The sequence below is a fragment of the Rhopalosiphum maidis genome, chromosome 4, assembly GCF_003676215.2.
Source record: "Rhopalosiphum maidis isolate BTI-1 chromosome 4, ASM367621v3, whole genome shotgun sequence".
In the NCBI taxonomy this organism is placed as follows: Eukaryota; Metazoa; Arthropoda; class Insecta; order Hemiptera; family Aphididae; genus Rhopalosiphum; species Rhopalosiphum maidis.
Window position 1 is genome coordinate 34,868,235 of NC_040880.1, and position 27,363 is coordinate 34,895,597.

General features: G+C 27.2%; 1 protein-coding gene and 3 non-coding genes across 4 annotated transcripts; all 4 read right to left on the reverse strand.

Annotated features, from left to right (window-relative positions):
• Positions 1-1,601: 1,601 nt before the first annotated feature.
• Trnam-cau lies at positions 1,602-1,674 on the reverse strand. Its single transcript has one exon. It is a non-coding gene; the product is annotated as a tRNA-Met (tRNA).
• A 5,359-nt stretch (positions 1,675-7,033) lies between these two features.
• On the reverse strand, positions 7,034-14,125 carry LOC113561016 (leukocyte elastase inhibitor-like). Its single transcript, XM_026967184.1, has 7 exons — positions 13,971-14,125; positions 13,505-13,659; positions 12,977-13,162; positions 12,585-12,735; positions 12,215-12,432; positions 9,931-10,309; positions 7,034-7,624 (listed from the first exon to the last, which is right to left on the reverse strand). Exons 1-7 carry the CDS (start codon positions 14,002-14,004, stop codon positions 7,467-7,469), a joined length of 1,281 nt encoding a protein of 426 aa, XP_026822985.1. The 5' UTR covers positions 14,005-14,125; the 3' UTR covers positions 7,034-7,466.
• An 8,184-nt stretch (positions 14,126-22,309) lies between these two features.
• Trnam-cau lies at positions 22,310-22,382 on the reverse strand. Its single transcript has one exon. It is a non-coding gene; the product is annotated as a tRNA-Met (tRNA).
• Positions 22,383-24,629: 2,247 nt separating this feature from the next.
• On the reverse strand, positions 24,630-24,702 carry Trnam-cau. The gene has a single exon. It is a non-coding gene; the product is annotated as a tRNA-Met (tRNA).
• Positions 24,703-27,363: the final 2,661 nt, after the last annotated feature.

Below are 27,363 nucleotides of genomic sequence, written 5' to 3' on the forward strand. Positions count from 1 at the left end.
TACTACCCTTAGTACTTACCTCATACGGGTTGTATATATAATATACATAGTAATCTATCGCATATTATGTATTGTATAATGTACATATATTAACATGTACTATGTACAACACTAGTCTATAAGTTATAATGACAGATGTTTAAACGTAACTTGTATGCGTTCGATTAAAATAAATATACGAGTATATATTACGATTAATCAACGCTTCCGAAGCCCGTTAATTGTTTTTTAAACCCTAAAATAGGATTACTTGGCAATACTGGTCTAATCAATTCTTAGATTAAGTAGTTGTAATATAAAGCTCTAATCCAAATTGTTGTAGAAGTATTTAATGAAGAATTTATTTACATTTAAATTTTACAATACTTTTTATTATATATTATCACAACACTAAATAATGTTAATCAGATTTATAAAAAATAATAATAATAAATCATATAATATAATACCTATTTATATTATTGTTATATTTCATTAAGTGTTTCGGAGCTTTATTTGTTGTGTACAAGCCCTTATCTGCTAATATTAAAAAAAATTAAATTATTTTCACTATGTTTCACGTAAATATTTAAATAATAATATCAATAAATGTTCATATTTACCTTTACAACTCGGGCTGGCATCGTACCAACCACAGAACAAATTAAAATCAATATTATGTAACTTTTAAACGTCGACTTCAAAAAATTAAAAACTAAATGTATTGTTATTAATAAAACCGGTGTATAAGATAATATGTATATACATATTACAAAAAGTTTTAAATTTGTAGCTTAATAAATTATGTAAGAAGTAAAAAAGATTACCTACAAGGTAAATAACGGTCTGTTATAGCGACGATTCAACTAAAAATAAACAAAAAAAGTTATGTAAGCATGATAGCGCAATGACACTTTTAGGGGTGATCGTCAGGTTTTAATGGAGTTGGTAGATGGCCAGGGTCAGAAAGTCGATTATGTTAAGCCAAAAAAGCGTACTTACTAGTAATTTCATTATATACAATATCATATAGATATTTTAGGATCATAGTATTTAGTCTAAAATTAATATAACATTAAACTATAACAAAATGTAACCTATAAAATAGTGACATTTCAAAATGAATAAATTGATTTATTAATTAAGTATGGCTAATATTCCATTTTTGTATTGATAAGGCCATATAGCCGATAATGAGGTACAGTATCCACTATCCGGCAAGGAAGTCCTGTACTCGTAAAAGGATATAAACATAATACAAACAATATATGATGTATGCGCTACATGCATGAGAATTTGAGATTACATAATAATATCTTCATTCAATTGCATTCTATATTATTATTACGGAAACCACCACCTGAAATAGTGTAAAAATCAGTAAAACGGGTTAAATCCAATCAAAGTATGGGTGTACTAATACGAAGTGGTGATGATGTAAAATATTATATAACATCATTTTTATTTATTTTTGGAATGTATGGAATACATATGCGCATTTCACGGGTACCTTAAAAGTTGTTAAAAGTGTAAAACAAGACCTTCGAGGATTCCGTTAAGTAACTGTGGTTAGTGGTTACACAATATAAATAAGGTAACATAGAAAATTATAAAAAAGTAATTGCCCCGGGTGAGGATCGAACTCACGACCTTAAGATTATGAGACTTACGCGCTGCCTACTGCGCTACCGAGGCTGTTTTGAAAAGGCCAAGTTTGAGCGATTTAAAGCTCTGATAAAAATTGCTTAAAATTAACAGTCGATGCCTAAGTATCTATTAAAATAACCTAAGGTTAGAGAACGCATTAAAATTGTTTTAAAAATCATAAAACATACCACTAATGTAGTAATATACAGATATGGGTAGGTTCACTAGGTTCCTTTTTAAAAGTGATTGAATTATTCAACTTTTGCAGAAGAATAAATAATTAAATTACGTTTCCTATCTAGGCACAATATATCTAAGCTATATTATTCAGGTGTGGCGTTTAGCGATGGAACCATAGGGGCCATGCCCCCCCCCTTAGATATCATAAGCTACCTACTTATAAATAATAATTTCTTATACAGAAATCTGTATAGAAGTTCATTGTTTATAAATTATAATCATGGACTATGTAGATAGTTAGATAAAGAGAAATATACATATAAATATGTTTTTAAGTTTAATATAACTATTTATTTTTTATTTTTACCTACAAATTTTAATATTGTCTATTGGATATATGTTTTTTCTTCTGTAAAGGACTAAGTGGCCAAGTAGGTAAATAGTTTAAGTAGAATTTTTAGATCAAAATAATACCCCCCCCCCTAGAAGACGAATCAATTCTGTCACTGGTAGGTATACTTAGGTCACATAGGTATATTTTGTAGGTACATGGAGTGTAATACCTTTACTTATAGGAGTCCATATTTTTATGCTATTGTATAATAAATAGTAAGTAACTCTTATTAACACTAATATCTTTCATACTACCTAAATGGCAGAAATAATCTCTTGAACCAGTTGGACCATATGATGCGATTCATTAACGAGAGCACCACTTGTCAAAACTGATAAAATTAAATGCTACTAGATTTTTAATTACTATAATTACTACCTATATTATAATAGATACTTAGAATTTAGATGTTATATTTGTATTATTTATTGACATTTTAATATATATTAAATTTGTATATATTTAGGATCTGTTTATAAAGATAAATAAATAAATAAATATTATTATTATTATTATTTAATTCGTATTCAACGTTAGCCTACACTTATGAATATTATGAATTCAACAATTTATTTAAACTTTGTATTTGTTTGCTGGTATTGGTATATAAACTGTTTTTATTGCCTAACATTAAAGGGTTTTTAATCATTTATAAAACATATAAACTGAGTTTTTATGGATGCAAATTTGAGTATTCTGAAAATTGTTAGTAAGGTATGATAAAAATGTTAACTAGAAAATACTTTTATATTTTTCATTCATACAATGATAGCTGTTACTACAATTATTGGAAAATGAATATTCAAAATAGCCTCTATTAATTAAAAATAAATTATCATATTAATATTATTATTGACTAGTTACACCGCTTGCAGATGTAAGTGTAACTTCGTGTTTAAATAAACAAAATAAAATTAGATTTTACTTTATTAATTAAATTGTTAAAGATTTCAACAGAATATTCGTAAGAAATAATTAAAATAAATATTTATGATAAAAAAAATTAATTTTCATATTTTATATTCTAAGCAAAACGAAAAATATATTGATTTTGTAATAGATCTAGTTTTTGCTTTTGGGAGGTGCAATAATTGAAAATCCTTTCATGTCTTTCAGTTCATCACTGTAAAAAATACCCACAAAATATGTTTTTGTACTTAGACTAGTAACATATGTATTTTAATATTAAAATTGACATATATATGTTGTACTGCTGTGGGGCATTCTGATTTTTGTACGACACGAATAAAAGCGTTACCATGACATCATGAACGAAACCGGCTCTACTCTCCATCCCACCCACAACCAAAAAAAAAAAAAACTTAAATAATAAATCGAAGACCGATAATTATTAATTAGTATATCTGCATGCAGTTTGGATACTCATTAGGTTTTTATAGTTATTTTTATGAATCATAAATGAATGTGGTATAAAAGGATCAATCAATCAAAACTTAAATGGTGATATGTATTTTATTTAAAAAAAATGTTTTATTCTTATGGACTTTAAACTCAGTCTGAAAATGTTGCAAGTGGCATCGCGTTGCATGCTTCGATTTTTTATAAAATTATTATTTTCAGAGATAAGTAATTTAGGTTCTATTCTGTAGATACATATAAAAATTAAGCTTAACAATAATACATTAATCTATATATAATGTTTTTTTTCTGTTTTAGTAAGGTTTAACTAGATTAAGTTTATCAATTACCTTACCCACGCTAAGTGCCTTCAAAAGTTTAACTCAATTTATTCAGTTTTTTAATTATTTTATTTTAACTGTTTATTTTTCTTTTATTTAATTCTAATTGCTATTTAACCTTTAATTACAGTAATAACTGTAAACAAAAAAATCTTTAAATTCAATAATCCTCGTTAATTGTTTATTTATAATACATATTATGTATACATGATAAATATTAAATGTGGGTTATTACATTTTAATGTTTTATCCATTTACAAAAACGGATCGCAAAAATATAAGCTTTTTGTAGCGATAGGTAGATCACTGGTCGTCGAGACACTCAGTCGAGAATTAAAATAAATTAAAACGTTGTGTTTTGATAAAAAAAAAACAAAATTATTCGCATAATGACTATACTAACGAGATAAAAAAAAAAGATCTCTGTTGGGTAAACTTTAAGTAAAAGAAAAAGCAATCCATCACCGTAGAATCGCTAATAAATACTCAGCATTTTCAACAGTAGGTTGCTATTGCAATCATCAACGGATGTATATATATATATTAAATTTAGCCCATAATCATAGGACAATTTAACCCTCGGCTATTGAGTACTTATTTAAGCGTAGAAAATTTTTCAATATTTTCAATCTAAAATATTAGTCAAAAAAATCGGTGTTTACTAGTTGCGGTCAAAATCAAAAATTACGTACTAGTTGCGGTCACTGTTTGCGCTTTTATAACTAAATAGTGGAATAAAAGTACAAAAATAAATAAAAATTTCTTAAATATATTGTATTTTTATATTTCAAAAACAACAGTAATCGACTTCAGTTGAAGTTTAATATTATAAATTTATAATTATCATATCGTATTTTATGAAACAAACCACTGTGACGGTTGATAATCATTTAAGATTACTATACAGAATATTATATAGTATAAACTTATATAACATGGTATTTAAGCTCTAAAGTCAACTCCAATAAAAAAGCATGGAAATTGTACATACAAAAAACAAAAACAATCTCCAGATTGGACTACTTCAAAACCATGGGCTTCAAATTTCCAATTAAATTTTTTAGGTATACTCATTATAATATTATATTAATTAATACTAATATATAATTTCAATGCTAAATTGTTTAACTCATTTATTATCACTGTAAAAGCTCAGTCTTTGCTGATATTACCTACAATTGCAGTGACCACAACTGTTATATGGCTGCGTACTAGTTGCGGTCATGGATGATTTTTGAGTTAAATACACATAACAGTTGCGGTTGCTGCAATTGCAGGTAATATCTAAGTTTCGGTTACAGTAAAGACTGAGCATTTACAGTGATAATAAAATGAGTAAAAAAATGTAGAATTTAAATTATATATAAGTATTAATTAATATAATATTATAATGAGTATACCTAAAAAATTGAATTTAAATTTAAACACCATACTTATTTAACTTTTTTTATAGGTGCCTGTTACCTATAAAATATATATTGTAATATGATAACAAAAATTCAAATGTATTGTTTTCTAATTATAAATGCCACATGGATCGGTACATATTTAATATTAATATTGAAAAATGAAAAGCAAAGATTTTTAATAATGAAATTATTATTTATCGATGTTTTTAATTACAAAATGCACCCGTTCCGATGGTCATCTCAACTTACTCCCTTTATGAGAGATTATTTAATTATTTTTATTTTTGGTTATTAAAAACTAACTATTAATTTTTTTTAAATACAATACATTATTATAATGATGTTGTAAATTTTTATTTATCTTCTTTTATATTAAAATTATAAATCAAATGAAAAAAATCTATGTTAAAATAATCCATTGACAGTAAGTTATAAAAAATAATAAGCAATACACCAATATTTCGTTTTCTTGATAAATGTTATATTGTAAATGACGTAAATCAGTGATTTTCTTTCAGTCACTTCAATTTCAAAAACGTAATACACATCACTTCATATGGTTATCAATATTATCACAATATAACTTATTATTATATGAAAAAAAGAAGTTATAACTGCTGCATTCTTTTAGATATTGTTAAATAATTATTTTAAATTTTAAAAATTAAATTTATAAGTTATAATATTGTGACCACTGTCCAAGAATCATGTTAAATATCATAAATAATAAATACCTATATTACGTTTTTATTAATTTGATTTATTAGTTATAAATCTTATAATTATTTAAAATACAATAAAGTAATTTTAATAAAATTATACTTGTGGTATTGCACAAATTTGGTCAGTAAAAGTTTTGTGATTTTCTTGTAATTTCAATTATTATTAATTTGAACACTGATTGTGAAATATTTCCTATAATATATTGCCTATACGTGGTTTTTTAGGCGCTTTTACTAATTTCTTTTAAATAAGCTTACAGTAAAGTAATGGATTAAATTAGTTTTATTTGTATTAAAGTTGTACAAGTGAAAAATATTTAATAAACTTAAAAATGAAAACTAATTTATTTAACTGAGAATCGAGATTATATTTCTGTGTCGCTCAATTGTATCGTTTACGTATGCAAACATTTAGAGACATAACACTCATCTTCAAATAAATGTATGTTAGTATATCGATCATAGATTTATTAATTTATTAATGTGCATTACTATAATTAGTGTCAATTCAACATAAACTTATGAAACAGTTTAAAGTTTCAAAAATGTATAATCACTAAACATAACATACATTATACTTTGTTAATCACTCTAGGGAAGTAAAATTAAATTATTAACCAGCTAGTAATACATTTTATATATTTTTCTTCTTTTATTATTTTTGTTAATTAAATTAACACTATTTTAATAAAATTGAGTTACAATTTATTATTATTTTAATACTTCCTTGTCTACTTATTTTATAAACAACATGTATACATACAAAAATGTTTAAAATGTAATAATTACATAACTAGTATACTATTACTATTAAATAATTATTAATAATCCCACTATCAGTCTATACTTTTCCTTAAAAATGTTAAGTATGTAGATACAAATAGGAATATAACTACTGTAAGTTATACTGATATAAATTGAAAATTGAATTATGTATAAGAACTTATTTTATTTATAATCTTTTGAAGTTCTGATAAAATGTATCTTACATTTAATAGATACAATTAATTGTATACAGCTTTTAAAAAAATCATAGTTATAATATTTAGGTATGTGTGTATATGTGTATAAATAATACAAGATTACACTAAATAGTGACGATTGAATGAATATTTAAATATTTTTTAAATTAATACTTTCATAGCACATATTGATTAAGTATTATTGTATAACTAGTTTTTATAACACATCTATATGACCTCATCTAGCATTACATCGTATACACCAAGTCATATAAAAATTTAAAAACAAAATTGAATTAAAATATACATACAAAAATAACGATTTATATACAAATAAATATTCTATTTATGATTTAAATTAAAACTTTTAAATTCTAAATTAGATTTAAAATATTATATAAATTATAACTAGGTAGCAAGTATTAACTATACAAATTATAAGCACTTACTTATTATTAAACACATAAAAATTATCATTTACTTGAGTTAGGCACTTGAGTAGGGTTTGTTATTTTTCCTGCCAACATAATTAGTCCAGTTAGTTTGTTGTAAACAAAAAATACAAACGGCCTGTCAAATACTACTTTAGTAGCAATGCCTCGTTTTTGTCTCGGGGCAGACGGACGGATACCTGAAACAAATTTAATATACCAACACTTAGGTAAATTGCTAAAGTTTTATTTCATGTAAACAATGTAAGCATATTTTGTATTTAACTTCACCTTTTAAATTAATATTTTTTTATTTGTGTAATGTGTTAATTTAATAATTAATATACAGATAATTTTTATATTAGAAAAAAATAAATACATACCTTACGGATACGATTTATACGTATCTGATAAATGTCCAGGATTTAAAATACTTAATTATAAGTAAGATAAAAACTACCACAAAAAGTATTACATGTCGTAACAAGTTTTCAAAAAACTTGCCTATATTTATAGACACTTCATTACCATTCTCCTTAACAATACTCGTTAAAAATATTGTTCCCTTTTTAGTTTTATCTATAGATAGGTACTCCTGTAGTATTACATAGATTTTCTGATTCCGAAGCCTCCTCACTCAATCACTCTAAACATCATATAACTTAGAGATGTATCGTATTTATGTACTTATTTATTTATTTGTGTATTTAGAGAGGTATTTTTTTAGCTAACTCGGATATAACTTACAGGTAATTTTAAATGAGTAATTAATATTTATGTACATACCAATATACATACATACTATAGTAAAAACATAAATTAAGGAAATAATAGTAGATAATAGTTATCATCTTAAAGATCCACTGTAAACATGTACCTTTAATGTTTACTTATAGTATTTATGTCGATACCGAAATGTACCTACATAATATATCATACATCATATATCTATACATTCAGTGCGTGAAAATGAACAAACTTATTGCTCAATGATATAAATGACGTGTTGAAAGTTAATTAATGCATAGTATATTATAGCCTTCATATAAATAAATAAATTCCTAGGTTATATACTGTGGCGAGAAGTGAAGTGCGAGGTGAGGTAGCTGTAGCATTTGTAGTATTTTTTGGGTTATAGTTTATACAAAATTCATGTACAAAAATTGCTCAATGATTATAATATGACACATTTAAAACGGTTTCCACGACGTGGATAGCCGAGGCAGTCAGTATTTAATAGACAAATTGCGCATTTAGTTATCCAATATGTGTCTTGCTTTTAAAAATTAGCTAGGTTAGACTGCTACGATTAGATCTATTATGTATAAAATAATTATTTTTTTTCAAGGACTGTAATAGAATGTGGGAATTTTAAATTTCTATATAAAATCTGGTGTTGTATGATATTAAAACAGCGCGTTGCAGTCAGAAGTATAAATAATGTCGTTATAGATAAAAACCATGTAATATAATGACTAGCTATTGCGTATTACGAATAATACTATTTACCACTATAGGCTAAGTTAGGTATACAATTTACAATGTATTAAATGCAAATATATTTTAGCATTAAAACTCTTTAATATTAGATCGTTTGAGATATAAGATAGTAATAAATAATAGTATATCAAATATTATTAGCAATACCGATACATTTTTTACTAATTAATTTAACTATATAAAATATCTGTATGTTTAGATAATTTATACTACAATGCTAATATTTATAAGCTACAAAAATTATGATCTAAATAGTTTAAATGCATTGTATTATAAAAATTTACGTTTGTTTATGTTTAAATTCAAAGAAAACATGACATGAAAATATTATCACACAGATAATATAATACTACGAGTAGATTCAATATTATTGTTTATTCCTAGAATAAGATGTAATTTTAATCATTTTTATTTTACAAAATGTGTGCTTTGTTAAAAATTAATTTTTATTTTTTCAATAGGTAACGACATTAAGTTACCTATATAAAATTGCATTAATATTAAACATTCTTCAAAAATGTAATGACTTTATGTTACATAAAAAAATGTATTAATACTATATACTTTTACGATTTTTCTCTTTAAAATATACTTAATATGCACCCTTATTTTAATTTTTTTGGAATTCTATTAATTTTATTATACTATTATATTTATAATTTATTATTATGAACTCCTACTCATATAGCAGATAATAGCTTTGGTGAGTAGACTATAATTTCATACAATATTTACTGCATATTTATTTATTTATTGCATAATATGATATTAAATTGTATAATCATTATTTTTATTGTTCAAATTACGATAGGTATAAATAATAGCGTATTTAACTTAGTTTTAGAGACAGGGAATAAAACTATTATATTTTACATATTTCTACATAGGAACTATAATTAATTGGGTAACGAGGAAGGAGGAAATTTTTCACCATCAACTCCATCTACCCCATCTAATAGCCACCGAATATACATACAAGATACAATATTAGATATTTGGTACCCACCTAACTTTGTGCCAACCGAACCAACTGAATTGATTGTGATGAACGACATTGAAAAGTACGCGTTTTGTTTCATCGACAGTAAAGTGATCACGGGAGACTTGGACGCGTGATCGCCGCTCATTGACGAAGTTTTGTTACTGTTGTTGCCGCCACCACTAACCGTCTGGTTGAAGGCCGCCTTGACGCCGAGCTTCTTGAAGAACGGCTCCAAATCTAGACCATTCGTGAACGCGGCCAGCTGTGGCAATAGAACCTCTGTGTTTTGGTAGCCCAGTGAGTCTAAAATGTCCAAAAAGTTATCTTTGGACAACCTCTCGATCATCAGCTCGGAACCGTTAACGTCATCCGGCATCATGATAAGCATGCTCACTTTGTCGGTCTGCAAACCGAAAAATACGATCACAGTGATAACCGATAATAATTACTTATTTACGTTTGTATCATATTATAATATAGATATATTATTGTGTATTTATACACGCGATAGCTGTACAACCCGACTGTGCTCGGGATAAAATCAATAAATTACATAAAATACCACGATAATATCCGTGTATCTATTTGTTTTAGTGTAGGTACCTCATCAGCTCACGGGGAAATTGACATCGGTGTATCTCGCCTTGTGAACTAATTCAACTGAAATGGGTAATCCGCTCGTAGCAGATTGGTTATAATATAGCGCTTGGTATATTTTCGAACATGGTTAAAACTACTCTCTAAACTTCCCTGAGATTCCCTTCTATAAACAATCTCTGAAACTTTAGTTTATCGATTAATTTTTGAATCTACTAATAAGCTACAAACATAGACATTGCCTTTTGTTTTACAGCAATTATATCTGTAATTAGTGGCAACACTATATAATTAAACCAACAATTGTTCAATTTTTGTTAGCCAAAACGAATAGAATGCGCGAACCACCATATAACAATTAAAAATCTATGGGGGTTGAAAAAAAGCTAAAAATACATTTTTTTAGTTTATCTTTAAGCTATATTATATTTATATTTTATTGGTGTTTCTATAAAGGTTTTAATTTAAAAATTGAAATAAAAATAATTTAATATATTACAATATTATACCGGAGTGGCAACGTGATACCAATTTGCGAGCGGGTGTGAAGTGTTAATATTTTTACCGTAATTTTAAAAACTCAATAACAAGAACATGACAATTTTATGGGGAAATGAATAACCCAAACTCATTTCAACAAAAAATATAATTTTTAGGTGCGCATTGGTGCATTACTATATATACCTGATACCGAATACCTGAAACTCGCAGATCGGAAGATCGGATATGCAAATCTGCTTACCAGATCAAAGCATTGTATTTAAGTATTGATCATAATCATCATAATATCAACATAGGTATACATTTAAATTGTAATCTGTCGAACAATATCAAATTTATTGTAGTAAATACGTAATGACCTTATAATTTATATTATATTTCGATAACGCGATGAAAATCGATAATAATTCTTTACGGAATAACTTTAGAACACATCGTAACTCGGAAGGCGTAAGCTTAAGCACACATAATATATTATCACTGATTATACACTGTTCTTGACATTTCGCCAATACACGAGTATTTCGGCATTGAACGATCCATTCAATTATCAAACGACGATTTCATTGTTATAAACTCGCAAAATACGCGATGAAAAATATTATTTGTTCAATGACCATTGTCATGGGTTTTTCTCGACCAACAAATAGTAATTTCTAATGTCTTTTGTATATCAAGGTTATACACAAAGACAATTTATTAGTGCCAAAAAAAAATATACCTATTGTAAATATACTATTAAAAATAAATTGTTTAATTAATTGCTAACAAAGCGTGTGCAAACATATTGATTGAACATCAAATAATTAAATTAAAGTATTGCAAGACTTAAAATATAGGTATCAATTAAATTATTATAATGTTCGCAATATATTAATATGTACCTATATTATAATAAATTAAATAAATCAATAATATTGTTCGATGATTTCAAAATTTGAACTCGTACAGTTCTACGGAAATGTTAAAAATAAAATATAAATCTTAACGGTTTAATTTTTAATCGTGGTACAACATAAAGTATTTCTATATATATATATAGTTACTTATGAATGTCAATGCGTACATGATAAATATTATAGACTAATATGTAATAATATATAATTGCCTATATTATGTACGTGCCATTTAATTGTTGGTATTTAGAGAACTAATAATCTTCAATTCGTAGTCATGAATCGTGTGGATTGAAAAATAATTACGAGCTTACCTCAAACATTAGTTCAGCAGCTAAACACTTTAATTGTGGTACATATCCGATTTTGAACATTCCTGTCTGTGGTATCATTGGGACATGGACAATTGAACCATCAGCTTTAGTAAACGGTGCTGATGGCTGATACGATAAGTAAGTGTACGTGGCTAGTTTTTGGTAGTCTTTCCAATGACTTATTATTCCTGTGTCACTCCGTAATTCTAAAATATCACCTATGATAATATTATGAAAAGCAAGCGTTAATTATTTCAAAAATGAAAGCATTTCATAAAATGTTGAAATTGTTTGTATTTTACAGCTGTTATTCATTATTGCATAGCAATATAGAATAATGTAAATTATAAGGACATATAGTTTAGATTACTTAAGCTGTTGTTCGAATTCTCGCTTCGTATCGTAGTAACATTAGCTTGGTAATATTTCGAAAGTCTGTTTATGTATGACGATGGCATAACCCGGGAACTGGTCACAGATGCTTTGTTGTAAGATCCGGCAAAATCACCGTCCGAATCATCCTATAAATACATTTTTATTACGAATCAATTTAATGTTTACGTAATTGCAAAATATCAATAACGTCATTATTATGAGACTAATGGCCCAATCATTTTCAACGACATGACAATTTTTTTTTTTTTAAATCTTTCCTAAAATAATGAGCGTAAATAAATATGTATAATAATGACTATTAATTGAACAAATTATATTTTACATTAATATAGGTTCTTAAAGATTGTTGTTTATATCTAGCCTTACCCCGAACGTATCAAAAATCATTTTAAAACCTCTCCTCAGTTGTTGACGAACTTCCTTTGCTTGGAGCCGGAACAGCGCGGTTACCTCTTCGGCGGCTCGACCTTGCAAACCTTCCAGCATCATGGCTACGTTAGTAGCCACCCCGAATGGCGCCAATACCAGGTTGTCTCGTCCTCTGGAGTAGTGCTGAATGTGCAATTAAATTGATTATTATTGTAAAAATAAGCGAGAGCATGAAATGTAATATCAACACGATGGGCGTGCTTAGGTGTTTGGCCAGACCCGTGAATTTTAATTAACTATTTCTTTTAGAAATTTTAATTTTTATAGTAGTGTTGTAGTGTATAATATTATATAGTCGGGGTTTCTGATTTCATACTAGAAACTTTCAAAAAATTATTCTTTGCCAGATCTGCGAAATTATTTTAAACACGCCTATATATAATAATATCCGTTTTACATAATATTATATTGTGCGACTGTTATATTACACATTTTGAGAAAATAAAAATAAAAAATAAAACACACGTTAAACAGAGGAGGCACCAGACTGTTGCTGAACTGAACTACCCGGATTACGTCCGTCGAGTTGGTCCATCCCGAAGCTGACGCCGACGAAGACAAAGCTGCCACTGCAGCTATCAGCAATTGCACCGCGACGGAAGATGTGTATACGAACGGCACTGCAGAATAAAATATCAACGAAGATCACGATCAGCACACATGTACGTCGCATAATATTGTAATAAAATAATAAAATAAAATATATTTTAACAAAAATACATCAACGAGTGGTTTATTATGTTATATTATATTGTAAAAGTATTCTTTATATGAATAGATATTTTTATGTACGAGCATGCACTTATATATATACCGAAACCGTTTAAGTCTCTTTAAAACGTTCGTCTTTTGGCGATAAACCGAAATTTACAATAATTTATGCGTTCGTAAAAAAAATGTTATCATTATCGGTGTCCGGGACGAAGATTACCTGTCGCGGATTGGACCGTGCGCCACCGAGCCATAGCTATAGGAAACTGCAGCAGAGCCGCGTAGTATATTGAAATATAAATATTATATATCGTGTATATTATATATTGTATTCGTTCTGGCGACTCACGAGGACTGATCGTCGTCGCAGCGTGTTGTGCGCGGAGCAGCGGATAAAACAATATTAGAATATTATTATTATTATTATTATTATTATTATTATTATGATAACCATTAACTGGGTCAACAGCCTTGTAGCTAGCCGGATTGGCGCAACTCAGCGCCGCGATAGACCACGCACGGTAACCGAATGAAATGAAGAGTAACCGCGTTGTGAGTGTGTGGTGGCGAAGAAGAGGGGCGCCTATTATTATTATTATTATCTTATACTTGTAGCTGCTACGATGTTATTATTACGTTATTATACCTATTTTATCCCACTCGTGTGTTTTTGTTTGTTGTTATTTTACATTTTTCATTTTTTTTCTACTTTTACTTTCAATGCCACACCATCGAGTGCTTTATTATTGTGTTAATATGTACACTTATTATACACAATAAAATGTAATAATATTCCACCATAATATAACACTCGTGAATGTTTCTTTCTCCCTTCACAACTGCGTATGGTGCTGATGATTTTTGTTTTATGTTGTAGTGGTGGTGGAGTTCGTGGTAGAAGTAAATCCGTGGACGTGATGACGATGATGGTGGGCTTGTTTACTGAATATGTATACAAGACACAGAGATGCCGTTACATAGTGTAATATAATTTTTTTAAAGCGACACATTTTAGGGAGTTTTTTTATTTTTACGAGTTACGTCAGAAATGTTTTATTAATCACTATACCACACAAAAGTATAAGAAGTCGTAATACGTGATACTTTTAGCGCTTGTCATCACGAATACAACTGACTAACTGTGATATAATACCTATATGACGTACTATACATTATTGTTATATAAAGTTCAAAATCAATAATTTAGAAATTGCAATCATTTGGTTCTGAATATTAGCTATATATATATATATATATCAGTATAATATAATTAATGAATGAGGAGCACAAAAAAGTACGTCCTAATATCTGATGAAGACCTGGAGAAAAAGCTAAATAATGTTTTTGCAACTATGATGGGAAAATGCATATAACCTAGTTTTGATGAATTCACAATACACATAACCTTGTTACTCATTAAAATCTATCATTATGTTCAATATAGTTAATATTTATCTAAAAGACAAATATTTTGTCCAAAAAAGCAACTCTTTTTATAATTATAATTTAACAGAATAGTTTTGGACTCGATAATAATTTATTATAATATTTTGCAATCATCACTCAAATTTCTCTACTATATTTTTTTACAACAGCAGTACTGCAATAGTAAATTCGCGCTTAGATGAAAATCTAACCTATTATAAGCTCTTGCTCTCTTATATAAACTCTGTTGTTTTGTAACCTAACCTATGACCCATTGCAGTAAAAATAAAAGGATCGTCATTATAAAAAGTATATAACATGAGGTACCTAACATTTAATATATAATGTAAATGATGACTGTATTTATGTTATTAACATAAAGTGCCTATATAATTTAAAAATCCAATGACTTAACAAAAAATATAGTATGACGCGTTGTTACAAACATAATTGGCATATTTTGTTTTTAATACTTAAATGATTTAATCTTCTAGTTTATAAGTATAATATTTTAAAGAAGAAAGTATATAAAGTCAATTCTTAACAATCGAGAAATATTTTAAGAATATTTTACATAATTATACTAATTACATTTAAACATTTATAAGTTATAACAATTAATTAGCATGAATAATTTACAATTTAATTATACATATAGGATTCCAAATAATATGTATGCAAAATTACATAAATGATTCAATAAATTAAATTTCTATTTAATACTATATAACTGTACATAAATAACACGCCTCTTACGCTTTCAATTATATTGAATTAATAATACATTTATCGTTTATTATATTATGACGTTTAATACTTAAATTTGACACATTCATTGCTTATAACGAAATAAATTTTTTAAGTACTTTCTATTCGGATAAACTTGTATTAAGCACTCAAAATTAAATCATGGCCCATCACATTGTTATAGACTAAATTTCGTGTAATAACCAAAATCTACGTAAATGTCTACCTATTGTGTTATTTCACTACTTATACTCTGTGTTAACAATTTGACGTTCATAAATAATAAGTAATAATACGTATCCACTAAAATGCCACTATATAATAAATTAAAATTACATAGGTATTCCATTTATGTTTAAATTTATTATGTTAAGTTTCTAAGAGACTTATAATTATTGGGTGTTATAAACATTAAGTAGGTGTTTCAATCGTATTAAAGAAATTTAACATTTGTTATATTATTTTATTGCATTTATATAACTATTTATCAAATATTATAAATCTAGAATAATCGTATGACTAGTCTACATATACCTAGGTGTACTAAACTACCTAAGTACCCTACATAATAATATTGTCTATATATAGATACTACCAGTATTGTACCTACCGGGTTTACGTATTTTGAATTAAAGATTATTTTAGCAAATTAGCGAATCAATAAAATATAAATGAACTATTGTCTAATAGTCTACTTAAGCCTTAAACTTAATAAAAAAATATATTAATATTAATATAATATAAATATAACTATTGATTATCGAAACAATTAATAACCAATGCAATTCACAACTTATACCAAAATAGGCATGTACACAAAAAAAATTCGGGGAAAGCAAGAGGTTAAATTCTCCAACCATCCCTGTATATCTATGGTTATATTTCAGATAATTGATCAGTGACGCGATTATGTTTCACGCAAAAAGTAGATAGGTATTGATAGAATAATAAATATATTATAATATGTTTACTATTTTCAATCATCAGACTCTTTTTTTTCTAGTTTTCTTTTTGTAAATTTTGTGAAATATATAAACAACTATTATAGACGTATGTTGTAGTCTCAGTAGATATTATTAAAAAAAAATAAATAAATTTAAACTAAAATTGCTGACTTCTGCTGATTACTATTGCTGATAATATTGTACATTTGTCTAATGCCTATGCTATTTTTAAATGTATAATACATAATAAATATTAGGGTTGATTAATATTATTATTACTAATTTTCTTGAATAAATAAAATAAAATTACAAAAATTAATGAATTTAATATATTTTATAAAGTGTGAAAGTCGTACATTATATAAAAAAATATATTAAATCAGAGCAATAGAGTCATTATTACCAGTTAAAAGTTTATATTAATTATTATAGTAGATATACTATAAAAACTAATACTATTAAACTTATATACTGAAAATAACTAATAACCAATATAAGTATAAAAATGCCAATAGTATTGAATGAACAATATTAATTGGAAATTCTAAAAATTAAATTATGAACTTAAAATAAATAATTTATTAAGGAAATTAATAATATAGTCTTTATTTTGAAACAAACATGTTTAAAATGTATAGATATAATACAAAAAAATTGTATAAAAAATAAATCGTAGACTAGTTATCTGTTGCTTTTACATAACTGATTTGAAGGTTATTTAAACATTTCTAATAAGCTGATTTTTACGGCATTTAGCACATCAAAAAGTTACATAAATTAATTAAATTAATTATGAACTAACTAAATACTAAATAGTAATAAAAATTTCAATTTATAACTATAACTAGCAATAATTAAATTTTAAATGCATTAATATAGTGTAATCAACAAACGCATAATTATACAACCATTTATAATTACTTATTAGATACCTATGATGGGTATGCATTATAAATTATAATAATCTAATGTCAATATTTAATTATTAAAAATAATTGTTAGAATACAAATTAAAATTACCTGTAATGCAATTATTTGATCCTCATTAAATAATTTTTATTTACGAAATTTATAATGCGTTCCCATACAGATGAACTAGTTCGTGTCAGTACCTACAGTAACGACTAACGACCTACATTTGTTTGTTGGTTATAAGTTGGTGTAAGATCTTACAGTCGAGTGTCTTTTTTATGATAATATACAGCCTAAATAATATTACATTTTAACTTTCACGCTCACGCAGTAAAATTGTATGAATTCTTTACTCAAATCATATACTAATTTTAATTTTAATATAGTTCATTAACTATAGTAAGTTTATGTTATACTAAGAGTTAAAACACAACGTATAATTATTTTTTCAAAATTAGAACAGTTTTGTTTTTATAATTATAATTGAGTCAAAATAACAAAAATATAATGTATAAAGATAGTTTTACAAATATTTTAGTAACTGAATGATATGATTTATAACGTATTGATTTATTAGTTACGATTTATATAACATTTCAAAATTGTAATTTTATTTTGAAAAGTTTTTTTTTTATAAAATAATGACTACAGTGCTAACACTACTATACAGTTAAATTTTATCGGTTACCTATTTAAAAACTGTGCTTGAAACTTTACACTAGTCTGTATTACGTTATTATTATTTCTTTACACAATGAAATTTTGTAATAAATTTAAATTAATCATTTCATTTAGTAACTTACAGTTCACACCGTTCTTTGGTACGTATTAAAATTAACTTAAACCGACCTTCCCCTGATCCTTATTTTTTATTTTTTTCAGTTGTTAAAACTTAAATAATCACCACGTTACTCATGCAGACACAGATACAAGAGGAGGAGCATGAGAGAAATCACCACCCTGCCAAATCTCAACAAAAAAAAAACAGCCGGTGAAAATTATTTTATCTTATTTTTAACTTTAATAGTCTATAACTACAAAACTTGCAAGAGAAAAATGTTAAATTATTTATATATCATAATTATCTTTATATTAACCAATTTTAACATAAACTTTGACAATCTATACTGATATAATATGATCCCCCTCTCAATTAGACATCCTGAATGTGCACAGTATCTTTTGTTTATCAATTGTTTTCCTTGTATATTTTTATACTTTTTTCAAATTACAATAAAATATTTCAAATTAATAATTCGTTGATACCTAATTAGAAAATTAAGTTTATCTCATTAATTCACATACAAATATACATTATGTAAAAAAAAAAGCTTCATATGTTAAGTTAATAAAAACAAATAAATACCTGAATAATTAACAAAATCCTTTTACACTATTACATACTACAATTGTAATTACATAATATATACAATACTGAACAAATGATTATTATAATAGTACCTAGATTAATAATACAACCTATAATATATATTATTATTTAACTTCTGAGAGCGCTGACTTAATCTACACTGCGATTCTAAACAGATTATTCATACTGTTTACGTAAATATTAGGTATATTTAGGTTAGGTACATTAGTATTTATAATAAATGGTATTATACGTTTATACCAATTACTAATTAGATATTATGTTCGATTAGAATCAATTTATTTCGATGTGTTTCGCACCTTATAGTTATACCCATAGTAACGACTGATATGTTAACATAGCAGTTGCGTATATTATCTAGCTGCTTAAAATATTTGGGCGACCGTTTGAACTACTACAGAACTTGTTTTAAAAATAAAATAAAATAAACATATTATGTATTATATAATATTATATATTTATACAATGTACACGCTGAGTGGGTGACTAAAACTAAACGCAGTTGTTTTTTCCATAAAAAACATAAGTGACACTACAACTTATCGTTATTTTATTTTATCCGCAATTCGCATAAATACGTCATGTGTGATATTATAATTATTAGTGTGTAATAATATTTTTATAACTCTTTTCATCACCAAGCTAAAAAAACCACTTATGATCTTGCGAAATTTCTCATTTGTTGTAATGAAGGCAGTGAATGAAAATATCAATTAGTAAAAAATACAGATTCCAGATGGTGGGGGGGGGGCTAAGAAGTCAAGGTCTCCCTAAGCTCCAAATACACCACAAACATACACACTTAGATACACAATTTAATTATAAAGATAATTTAAATACATTAAAAAAATGTAAATAAAAAGAGGAAAGTAAATGTAACTGCTCTGCTTTATAGTAGGTGTTGAGTCATTAAACAAATCACTACAATGTATGCGTTCAATTTGAATTCAAGAATAATTTATTGTATGAGATAAAAAACGACTGTAAGCCAAGATCTGTTAGCTTATATTACTATAAGCCTTATAATTTTAATTATAATTTTTTTTTTTTATTACATTTGGTTTTTAATTTAGTTTTTGAAAAATAACAAATCTAACAATTTAATATAAACATAAATTACAAAAAAATATTTAATAAATTGTTGGAAGGCCCCTTTATTCTGTACTCGACAGGTAGAGTTAAGATGCAAATCGATGTAAATATTCGTGAGTAATTCAAGACTTTTCTTACAGTTAAATACTTAAATAAATCGCTCTATACATTCATACAGTCTGAAATACATCTAGATGACATCTACATAAAACGCAAAATATAACTGGAAAGTGGCAGAGCACAGTATTACTACTATTTATTAACATAAATAAGTTGTAGTAAACAATTTCAAGTTTCGACATACTGTCTTAAAAGGCCCAAAGTTTTTAAATTTATAGTTACCGCTCGTGAAAGGTTACAGGTTTGTTTATTTTAACTTTAGAAGTTTAGTATAAAATAGTTTTTGAATCATGAAAAATGTGTAAAAACGTTAACATGAAAAACGGTTAACTCGCGTAATCACGACTAATATTTCTCATAACATATATTGCTCCACTTATTTTCGATTCGTTGTCAGTGGCATACGGCCATATGACCCATCATAAAAATAATATAATATTTAAATAAAGTAAAGTGATAAATAAATAAATAATTTCTGTATAATATACACAATATTACTGTGCGATCGTCGCGGTCGTATATCAATCAGAATTGTTTCGGACATAAAAACGTACGGAGTCGTTATGTTTTCGCGAGCATGCGAACATTGCGAACCACGCCCACGCGCACGTTTTTTTCGATTTGGATGTTGTCCGTGGTCAGGAACGAGTATGATGTAAATACTTGGCACAAACGTACCAGGGTCGCAGCAAAATAGTATGAGATCTTCCGTGCCATTTATTCGACCGCCCGACCACGTTGAGCGGCGAGTATTGTTTCGCACGTTTATTGCGCATACGTCGCCGGACCGTCCGCTGTGAACCGTTCATAATGATATGTTTGTATATTATGTTACATAAACCTTAAAGGTAATGTAAAATATACTACGAATAACTTACATAAATGTAAATATTATGGACATTTTTAATAGTAAATAATTATTTTAAGAGTGGCAGCCATGCAAGACAGTTTTTATTGATTTTTATAGAAGACGAGAAGAGGTGATACATTTTTTCATCCCTAAATCATAATTCTGACATATTTGTAATTTTATAAATCATAGGTACTTTTGTTTTTAGCTAATAATTTCCATATAACTATGTTGAATTACAATTTGAAATAAAAACTAATCTAAAATATCAAGTAACCACTCCCTTTAAGTATACTTGATCTATAGTTCACACAATTAATATTGATAAATAATTATTTTAAAAATAATAAATTATCAATGTTCAAATACTTTGTCTCGACTGCATATATGTAACAATTTTTTTTTTAAATTATGTGTGAAAAAAAATGTTAAAAATAAATACATACATATTTTGTAACATATTATATGACATAAGTTTGTAATTATTATATACATAGCCTAATTATGATATTTTTTTAATTTTGAATCATATTTCAATAGTTTTTTGAGTAAATAATATGTAGATTCGCTTTCTGTGTATAATAGATATGAGTACCAATAATTATAATCATCACAAAATTCCTTACCTATATACGTGGTCTCCATAATAATATTATATTGTGTTTTGCATCCGATTGATAAATTAAAAACATTGAATAATGCAATATTATATGTATAATCTTACAAGAATATTTAGCCAAAGTATTGATGATAATATTATATATAACAGCATATAATAATTAGGTATATATTAAAATATATTATTATATATATATATATGTTATAACTTATCATAGTACATTTATATTATACTAGAAACAACATTTTACCATTTTAGTTAATTAAAAAATTGTAATAACAATATGGTCCAAACTTTAAAAAAAAATTGTGTATTATTATAATATATTTGTTTAATATTTTTAATTTCTATAAAAAATTGTTGAATGTTGAATGATTTTGTACAGCACTTTTAAGTAAAATTTTTTGGGAAGAGTAACAAACTATGTATGTATTATAAAAACAAATAAGGAAAAAATTATTGCCCCAGGTGAGGATCGAACTCACGACCTTAAGATTATGAGACTTACGCGCTGCCTACTGCGCTACCGAGGCCTGTGATTGAAGTTTGACATTTTGATTTACTAACTTATTAATTTTTGTAATAAATTTATTATAACTAAAACATAAGAAAAGAATTTTGTGTAAAGATCAAAATATTTAAATTAAATAAGCAAACAAAACTTAAGGAAAAACCAGAGAAACCTGAAATTTTCAATAAGTGTTAATAGGTAGATATTATCATTTTCTATATAATATAATATGTTAATATATGATATAATTTTCAAAAAATTTTAAGTTTTTTTGAATAAGATGATTATTGAAATTTATATATATAATTTTTTTTTACAAATATCGATAAAAAATGTATGAATGCGGTTAAATGTCGATGTATAACTATGGTTTATGAGAGTAATTTTGAATAACAAATTGGATCTAGATTCTACTGGTTCTAGGTTGTTTTATATAAAGGTAAAAAAAAAAATTCTCAGTGTTTTTTTTAATAACCGGAAAACAGAATAGTATAGGTTGTGATCTAATTGATTACTTATATTATATAATATGCAATAGTATACACAATAATTATGAATTAATCTAAATGTTATGAAAACATTGTGTGTGTATAAAACATAATAATTTATATTATAATTTATAACTTATAAGTTTCAAATACGCACAAATAATATTTTTAAATTATTATAAAAGAACTAAAATTTTTATTCTTTGTTAAGATATTACCTATACTATTATAGGTATTAGTTTTAGTTTCATCTAATTTTGAAATTATTGTCTTTAATACAATTGTGTTTTTACAATTCACATTATTTATATTATTTGATAAAATTATTTATTTGCGACTGCGAAAACCCTTATAGGAATTTTTACCGCATTTTAGGTATATCTTTTATAATCTTTGGTAAACATCTTAAATATTTCTAGTGATTCTTTTCTGAATTACAACGGAACGTGGGCGTAGGTAAGTGGGGTTAGGTTACATCCCCGAAATTAAAGATAAATAATTCATATATTTTTTTTTCGTTTATTTTTATTTTGTACAATCTGTTTAAATTTAATAGTATTTCATGACATAGGCGTAAGTCACGACACCTGCAGCTACGCTTTAAACGTCGGGCAGAGAGGTTTTGGATGAGAGGTTTCGGTGATTTGGTGATTTGTTAGTTTAAGGTGGAAGCGTTTGAATAGATTTTTAGCAACATTTTTGGCTGTCGGAATGAGGAGATCCCCGTGGAGGACATCATTCGAAACATAGAAGGGAGCTTTAGTTATCTGTCGGAGGCATTTGAATTGAAATGTTTGGATTCTGTTTATATTGGAGTCTTTGGCTGACCCCAGAGTTGAATTCCGTAGGACCAGATGGGTTTAAGGAGTAGCTTGTAGATAAGGATTTTATTATGTAGAGTCACATGTTTGGACGAAAGGAGGGGACGTAGCTGTCTTGGCGATTGTTGAGAACTAGTTGCTTGTTGCGTATTTGGGTAGCCCATGTGAGACGGCTATTGAGTATGATAGGGAGGTAGGTTATGGGTCTTTGTGTAAATGTGCAGTGGATGGATTTTGATTCGTTAAGTGTAAATCCCCACTTTTTGTACCACGTCGAGAGCATGTCGAGGTGCGTTTGGATCACGATGTAGAGAAGATATCTCTCTATATCGTGGTTTGGATTCTCAAGAGGGTCATAGTGAAGGCCTAAAATGACTTTATCATCAGCGAAGTTACCAGTGGTGGTGAAGTTGATGGTGGGTAGGTCCGATGTATACAGGTTATGAACAAGAGGTGCCTCCCCTCCCGAAAATATTTCCTACTTACGCCCATGCAACATAATAATAAAATCACTCTATATGACAAACATTTTTAGGAATTTTTAACTACAAAATAATTTTCAAATATTAGAGTTTCAAAATTTCAATTTCAATTAGTTATAAAAATCTTGCAAAAAAACATTGTTATAAGATTCTGTATATTAAGTATATTTGTAGGTATAGTGGAATGTTTAAAATGTTTTAATTACATTAAAATTATTTATATAAAATGAATGAATAACTACAATTATATAATATGCTACAATTGTTGAATTGTTTATTATTATTGCACAAAAAAAAAAAAAAAAAAACTGTAATATGATATTTAATATTATATTGCTTATAACTCATATAAAGATAAAAGTTATAATGATTCGAATTCGTTAAGAAATTAAAATTAAATTAATTTAATAAGGTTTTTGTTTTTTTTACTGTATATTGTAAATTTTTTAAATAGAAGAAAAAATAAGTAAAAAAGTATTGCCCCAGGTGAGGATCGAACTCACGACCTTAAGATTATGAGACTTACGCGCTGCCTACTGCGCTACCGAGGCGGATGTTTACTTGTGATAAAAATAACATATTAAATGTAAAACAAATTTTTAATAATTACATAAAAAAAATTCATATTATAATATTACAATAATAAAAATTTAAAAAAATATAACTTAACAAAATTATTTAAATATTTATATTGACTAATTTTTTTTTCACGTATAAAATGTTGGTAACCTATTGTAGAGTTGTTTATAAAAATTATTATACAATGTAAATTATTAAATACTTTTAAACAATGTGCTCATAAATATCTTTCAACTTATTGCTTTATGATATGTCAAAATCAAAATATTCAATATTTTTTAGTTATTTTTGGATTCATATATAATAACATTTTTTATTAAAAATCTTAAAAGATTAATACAAGTTTCATCATAAGTTATAAATATTCAAATTCAATTATGAAGTATTAAAAATACTTAAAGTAAGTGTTAATTTATGACAGTTTATAGTTCAACAAAATTCATAAAAAAATCATAAAAAAATAAAAAACCTATAAAATTTATAACAATACGTTTTTCCGTAAGTTTTTCTTTTTTTTTTTTTTTAAATAACGTTTATTTTAAAATTTACTATCTATACTACATGCATAATGAGTAAATTTGAGAGAGGGATGACAGTGATGGGGCGGTGAAAAGAGGAGCTCGCAGTAGAGCCACCTTTACATGAAACTTAAATTTTATATATTTATTGTATTGAGAAGATCTCTGGACCAATGGTGATTTAGCCGCCGGGTGGGGTTGCCTGGAAGAGATTTAGAGTGAAGTTGAGAGATGAGTTGGTTTTGGTGTCCTTGCATTTTGAAGTGGAGTCTTTGGTAGAACGTGGCTGCTGTCTGGTTGATGAATGGAACTTTGAGGTCATCGTGTAGAGCGACGTTTGTGACGAACCAGGGGCTTTGGTGACCATATGGAGGCAGATGGATTGGAATGCTTGGATTGTCCTGAGATTTGAGGGTTTGGCAGTGCCTCAAAGGACAATTACGTAGAACCAGATTGGTTGAAGAAGATTTTTGTATAGAAGTAATCGATTAGAGACGTTTATATTAGATTTTAGGAGAGGTCTGATGAGGTGTAAGCCAGAGTTGAGTTGTTTTCTTTTAAATTTGAGATGGGGGCCCCAGGAGAGTCTTCTGTCAAGTAGCAGTCCGAAGTATTTAGCTTCCCTGGAGTGGGGGATTGGTAAGTTGTTGAATGAGACTTCAGGGCAGTCTTTTGATCGGAGGTTGAAAGTTATGTGGGTAGATTTAAGTTCGTTCACTTTAATTTTCCAGGTGTTACACCATTTTGAGAGCATGTTGACATGATTTCAGAGAAGGTGAGTACAGATGAGTGGATCGGGATGTGAAGCTAAGATAGCTGTGTCGTCAACATAAGTGTGTATGAGGGTGTTTTCGGTGGTTGGAATGTCCGCTGTGAATAGGATGTACAAGAATGGTGCGATGTCACTTCCTGGAGGGACGCCAGCGAGTATGTCGCGAGAGCCAGAAAGAGTGGAATTTATTTTAATATTGAAGGTCCTGTTTTCGATATAGGACTTAATTAGGAGATAGTATGGCGCAGGAAAGATTTTTTTTAATTTGTACAAGTTTTTCTTACAGTAAATTGAACATACATACATAATTACTCAATAATAGTACATCAATATAATTATTTTTTTTCAATTTTTATATAGAATGTGTATAAAAACAATGTGTTTGCATTTAAAACTCAAAATGCATACTCTTGGTACGTAAAATAATAAGGGTGGTATTCATAGTTTGTGTGCCGTAAGTATTATAGAAATATACCTACCTGCGCGCTTTAAATGAATTATGAGCATTTTCAAATATTTATAGTTTTACACTCATAACTCGCTTAAAAATTAAAATATCGTAAAGAACCAACGAGAGAACACAGATAATGTATTTAGGTACCTAAAAGTTTAATAATAGGTCAATTCCCTCTACTATCAAAACTAAAAGCACACTATTGAAATTGGTAAACGAAAATTTCAGTATGTCGTATGTGTGTAAGATGGAGACAACACATGCAGATGCAACATCCTCTTAAGTCAGAAGCATGTTTCAATTATCTACACTTATTTGTTTTCGAGTTACAACAAAAAACAATATCGATTTTGTCTAAAACTGGTTTGCGTGAAAATTTCATATCTCTAACTTCTTACATCGTATTTTATTAATTATTAATATAAATATTAACTATTAGGCGTGTTTAGAAATTGGTGGCCGAGGGGGCACAGCACATTTTTAAATCGTGAGACCTAATTTTTTTTTAGATATGAAAAAACATTTATTTTTTATGTTACAAGATTAAAAAAATTATAAAATATAAAAAAACAACCAAAATCTATATATAGTTTGTAGTTACAATGTAGTACGGTGTACACACCACACGATTTTTTTTTTTATCCTGGCATGATTTTGTTGGAGGCACAGTCCGCCGAAGAGGCCAGTGCCCACCCGGCCCCTCCAATAAACACGCGCCTATACATAGCATAGGTATAATCTAATATGAGTATACTCATCAGTCGTGACTGGTGACTCATTGCACAGATGACAGGTGTTACACAAAAAAAATGAACTGTCCAGTGTCCTGCACAACAGAATATATAACCTGCACGCACAAAAAATACGATACTACAGAACACTGAATATT